The following is a 5377-nucleotide window of genomic DNA, read 5'->3' as shown; positions in this document are numbered from 1 at the left end:
GAAAGATATGGGCCTTATGGGCCATAGGAGGGAGGCTAACCAGCCCACAAGGGGCTGGTGCGCCCCCCACAAGGGAGAAGGCCGAATTGGACTTGGGAAGGGGGCGCCACCCCCCTTTCCTTCTCCTACTCCCTCTCCTTCCCTTTTTCCCCCTCCGGTAGAAGGAAAAAAGGGTGGGGCCGAATCCTAGTAGGACTGGAGTCCTAGTAGGACTCCCCTCTCCCTGGCGCGCCCCTTTTTGGCCGGCTTCCTCCTCCCCTCCTTTATATACGGGGGCACGGGGCACCCCAAAGGCATAATAGACAATCTCTTAGCCATGTGCGGTGCCCCCCTCCACAGTTTTACACCTCGGTCATATCGTCGTAGTGCTTAGGCGAAGCTCTGCGCCGGTAACTTCATCATCACCGTCACCACGCCGTCGTGCTGACGGAACTCTCCCTTGGCCTCAATTGGATCAAGAGTTCGAGGGACGTCACCGAGCTGAACGTGTGCAAATCGCGGAGGTGCCGTGCGTTCGGTACTTGATCGGTTGGATCGCGAAGACGTTCAACTACATCAACCGCGTTACTAAACGCTTCCGCTTTTGGTCTACGAGGGTACGTGGACACACTCTCCCCGCTCGTTGCTATGCTTCTCCTAGATACATCTTGCTTGAACGTAGGCAAAATTTTTAAAATACTACGTTCCCCAACATTGCCCTGTGTCCAGAGTCGCCGGATTCAGCCTGATTCATGGCCCAGCGAAGTATGTCGACTGTAATAGCGCCCTTCGCCGGGTCAGGAATCAGTGTCTTCAACTCCTCCGGCGTCGCCTTCTTCAACACAGCGTCTGACTCTTTGTGCAGATCTTCCATGCTGTTGAAGTTTGAGAACACTTCCATGGTGTTTTCAACTTGGTGCGGTCACCCAGCGAGCACCCTAGGAAGAAAGCCCTCCATCCAATGCCCCAAGGGAAGGGGTTGGGTTTGGGGTTGGACTTGTTATTGGAGTTCATGGTGTTAGGTTGGAGGAAGAGTGAGAGACTGGGTAAGTGGTGACCGTCGGTGGGTTAATAAAGACGTACACGAGCATATGTTTTAATGGCGATGTTGCAAGGTTCATAATGCAGATGCTGACCCAGCCTTTGAACCTCCTCATAATGCAGATCCACACGAAGAACAAAGGAAAGGAGGTGATGCCATCAAAGAAGCAGGACAAGGGCAAGGACGATGTGCCGCCGGACAACCCCTCGTATGCTTCGGTTGCTTTAGTTTAATATCAAACTGCTTTGCGTCTGAACTTATCTGTTTATGTGTGACATAATATTTATTATAACTGCTTAGTACAACTATGTCCTATTGTGTGTGTTCTTCCTGATGCCGTTGTATGCTGGTAACCTCATCACCGCATCAAATAGGTTATCAGACAACAATATCAGCCTAGTTTGGAACAATAGATGCAATCCATTTCAGTATATGTCACTGAGTTCACCATTGCAGTTGAGACGTCAGGCAATTGAGCGTTCATCATTGCAGTTGAGACGTCAGGCAATTAAGCGTTCCCTAGAGTTTGGTTCAAAGGCTAAGGACTCCCCGCCTTCATAAGGGCAGTAAACAGCAGGCCTTGTATATGCTCATACACAAACAGGCAACCAAACAACGTGCGTGAGAACTAGATATGGGCAACCAAACAGAATGCAGATGTTGGTTTAGAGGCTGCGTTTGCTCAACCAGCCTCATGTGAGCTAGGCCCGATCACTACAGCTGCCAAACAGAATGCAGATGTTGGTTTAGAGGCTGCGTTTACTCAACCAGCCTCATGTGAGCTAGGCCCGATCACTACAGCTGCCAAACACCCTTGGCGTTCACGGTGGGCGGCCGTTTTACATCACCACGTTCTCAGATCAAATTTACATTTACCTCAGTTTGTTGGACGGGTGATTTTGGGTAAGCGATCTAAAAATCAGGCATTTTTATATATACATCTAACTCACCTATTGGAGAGGCTCTAAGGTTAAAATTCCAAAGAACCACGAGATAGAAGCAAACATACAACTGTTTGATTCGACCAAACAAAACTACGTTTAGAGATCCAGCAATATAGCTAAACTAAAACAGTAAACAAAAATAAGCGCCAGGGGCTAACTCAAGCAACTCGACAAACAAATATCCATGCATAATCTTCTTTATGTGGACCGAAGAATCCAGACCACGACAGCGAAAACTGATAACAAACATCACCAGGTTACCAAAGTGAGCAAAAACGACATCCATACTGCAATACATGTCCTTGACGGGTAATCTAGAGGCAGCAAACATAGATAAACAGCAACGATAGCTCTAAGTGGCCTTGTCGGCCTTGGCAGCAGAGGCAGCAGCCTGGCCTCTGAGACGACCAGTCCTCCTGGCAGCAATGAGACCAACCTTCTGGCCAGGTGGTGCATCACGGCGGACAGTGGAAGCGTGACCAATATGCTGGTGGTTACCTCCTCCGTGGGGATGCTCCACAGGGTTCATGGCCACACCACGCACCTTAGGCCAGGAGTTCCTCTTCACACGGTACTTGTGGTAGGCGTTACCAGCCTTGAGCATTGGCTTCTCAGTCCTGCCACCACCAGCAACCTGACCAATCATGGCACGGCAGCTGCTTGGGACAATCTTCTTGGCACCAGAGGGGAGCTTGATCCTGCATAAACAGAACATGAGTAACTGTGTCTAAATATTTGTACAGCTGAAGAATTCATCAAAAGCATCAGGCCATCAGGCAAAATAACCAAAAATACACATATGATCTTGTACTGACAAGAACTGATAGTAAGAAATGGTCCACATCTAAGTAAACGCTAGTGATCATAATCTTAAAGCACAGTAGGCCAATCTGAAGACAGAAGCAGGATAATACAGTTAGAGATCACATGTCTCTGGTTTAATGTTTACAGAATTACAAGATGCATGTCCAGTTCTAGGATAACAGAAGAGAAAGCATGTCATGCCAAGTTCAAAGTTAACAGAAGAAAGCATATCGTGTACAGTTCTAAGATAACAGAAGAGCAAGCATATCGTAACAGTTGTAGATTATACGATGAACAGGAGACATCTCAAGGCTCAACGACAGAATGAGTTCCTAAGAATTTGTCTTTGATAGATGAAACACACACATTTAAGGTTTCCAATCCTTAATCAATTAAAGAGCATCTAAATCACACATATCAGAAGCAGTGAACGAACATATACTCAGATCGAACTATGAGCATTTAATCAATTCCTTCAGCGAATCACATACACCAAATCTAATGACAGTTACTAGCAGGAGAACGTCAGATCTAACCATAGTAATGTACTTTAGAGAGAGGGTTGAGAGGAAAGGGAACAGTACCTTGAGGTGCCGTTGTCGGGGTTGTGGCTGATGACGATGGCGTAGTCACCGGAGGCCCTGGCGAAGACACCACGGTCGCCGACGTGGTGCTCGACGTTGCAGATGACGCCTCCCTCAGGGACGGAGCGGAGCGGGAGGACGTTGCCGACGGAGAGGGTGGCTCGGCGTCCGCAGTAGACGAACTGGCCGGTGTACATACCCTCGGCGGCGACGAAGAGCTCCTTCTGGTGCTTGTACCTGAACGGGTGGCGGAAGGTCACCTTGGCCAGCGGCGCACCACGCCCCGGGTCGTGGATGACATCGGTGACGACGCCCTTGAGGTACCCGTTGCGCTCGCCGAAGTCGAGCGACCTGAACCGGGCGGGGCCCTTGCGGTGGTGGGTGTGGGACTTGAAGACGGAGCCCGCACCCTTACGCTGAGCGCGGATCACGCGACCCATCTCGGCGGCGGCAGCGGCGGAGTGGCGGCGGCGGCGAGGGGAATGGATGGGCAGCTGGGCTAGGGTTCGACGAGGAGGAAGAGGGAGCAATATATAGGGTGAGGCACGGGCTTTGTGGTTTGATTACCCCATAGGGTGGACGGTCGGGATGGCGGATGGGGGCGCGTCTGGGCCGTTGGATTCGTTTGGGCAGGCAGTAGGACCGCAACGTCAGTGAATAGCGTCGCCGGGCCGTGCTGTGACGGACTGACGAAATGAGGAGTGGACTGGGCTGTCATGGGCCGGTTTGTTAGTGTAGTGGGAATGAGAAATGGGCTGGTAGTAGGCCGAGTTCTCTTTGTACCATTCTGGCTCCGCCTGTTTGAAGTGATCTAACACCGAAGAGGGAGATTCTCAAAAAACAAAAACACCGAAGAGGGTTGTGGTGTTCGGAGCGGCGAGCAAGCCGGAGCGCGCCTTTTTTTTGTGCTACGGGAGGAGAAGAAGTTCGACCAATGGAGAAGGCAGATCTTGAAGAACATAATTTTTTTCTTTCTTGATTATATAAACACAATCCCATATATTAGTTTATGATAATGCTCTTATAATCATTCTTTAACAGCACACGTCACCCAACACTTCTAACAGAAATCATTACCAGAACGGTTTATCTCTACTACTCCCTCCGTTCCTAAATATAAGTCTTTAGAGAGATTCCACTATGAGCCACATATGGATGTATGCAGATGCATTTTAAAGTGTAGATTCATCCATTTTGCTCCGTATGTAGTCCATAGTGGAATCTCTACAAAGACTTATATTTAGGAACGGAGGGAGTAGTTGTTAAAAACCGTAAGGTTCTCATTTCATCTTTCTTTCCGTCACCCCTTCGTCCAACCTTCCATGTAGTATATGATAATTAATCATCTTAATTTACTTATCTTTTGAACCAATTTCACTTTAATTTACTTACCAAACTTCTCATCAAAATACAAGGTAATTCACAGACAGAATTTGATGAACATTTATTTACACAATCGCATTATTATTGATAGGTAAATCACAAACTAACCTACTAGAATATTTATATCTCATTGCAACGCACGGGCATTGTTCTAGTCAAACTAAATTTTCCAATCTTAGGTGGCATCCCATTCGCTTGCCGATTAGTCTTTAGTAACTTAAAACTTTGAAACGATTTAGTGATACTCAACACTTTGAAGAACATAATTTTCAAAGTGAGTGTTCCTTGGACCATAGTGGCATAACGGGCTAGTTGAAAATTTGACGAGCACGTAGAACGATGTTTCGTGGCAAGTGGTATAGGCAAAAGAGCCAATGAATTCATCGTTGTACAGTTGCACCAAGGATCATCAAGTATTGAAAATCTTTTGCCTCTCGACTGTAACTCTATACCTATGGATAAAACTCTTTTCACCCTAAAAGAAAAAGTCAATGGTTCTTCGAGAACCCTTAGAAGGTCTACGTGTCTAATATAGTACAAAAAGTTTTGTTACAAGAGTATTGGACAAAGTCGCGCTCCACCACACGCCATTTGTTCATTGCATGGTATTAATCACTCTAACCCATCGCTTCCTACACGTT

At 47.5% G+C, this 5377-nt stretch overlaps 1 protein-coding gene across 1 annotated transcript; it reads right to left on the bottom strand.

Moving 5' to 3' along the window:
• Window positions 1–2132: 2132 nt before the first annotated feature.
• LOC123119711 (60S ribosomal protein L8) lies at window positions 2133–3869 on the bottom strand. The gene is made up of 2 exons (XM_044539609.1): window positions 3354–3869; window positions 2133–2663 (listed from the first exon to the last, which is right to left on the bottom strand). Exons 1-2 carry the CDS (start codon window positions 3791–3793, stop codon window positions 2318–2320), a joined length of 786 nt encoding a protein of 261 aa, XP_044395544.1. The 5' UTR covers window positions 3794–3869; the 3' UTR covers window positions 2133–2317.
• Window positions 3870–5377: the final 1508 nt, after the last annotated feature.

Source organism: Triticum aestivum, chromosome 5D, assembly GCF_018294505.1.
Source record: "Triticum aestivum cultivar Chinese Spring chromosome 5D, IWGSC CS RefSeq v2.1, whole genome shotgun sequence".
Taxonomy (NCBI): domain Eukaryota; kingdom Viridiplantae; phylum Streptophyta; class Magnoliopsida; order Poales; family Poaceae; genus Triticum; species Triticum aestivum.
The sequence above is the reverse complement of the archived record's forward strand: the minus strand, read 5'-3'. Positions and strand labels throughout refer to the sequence as shown.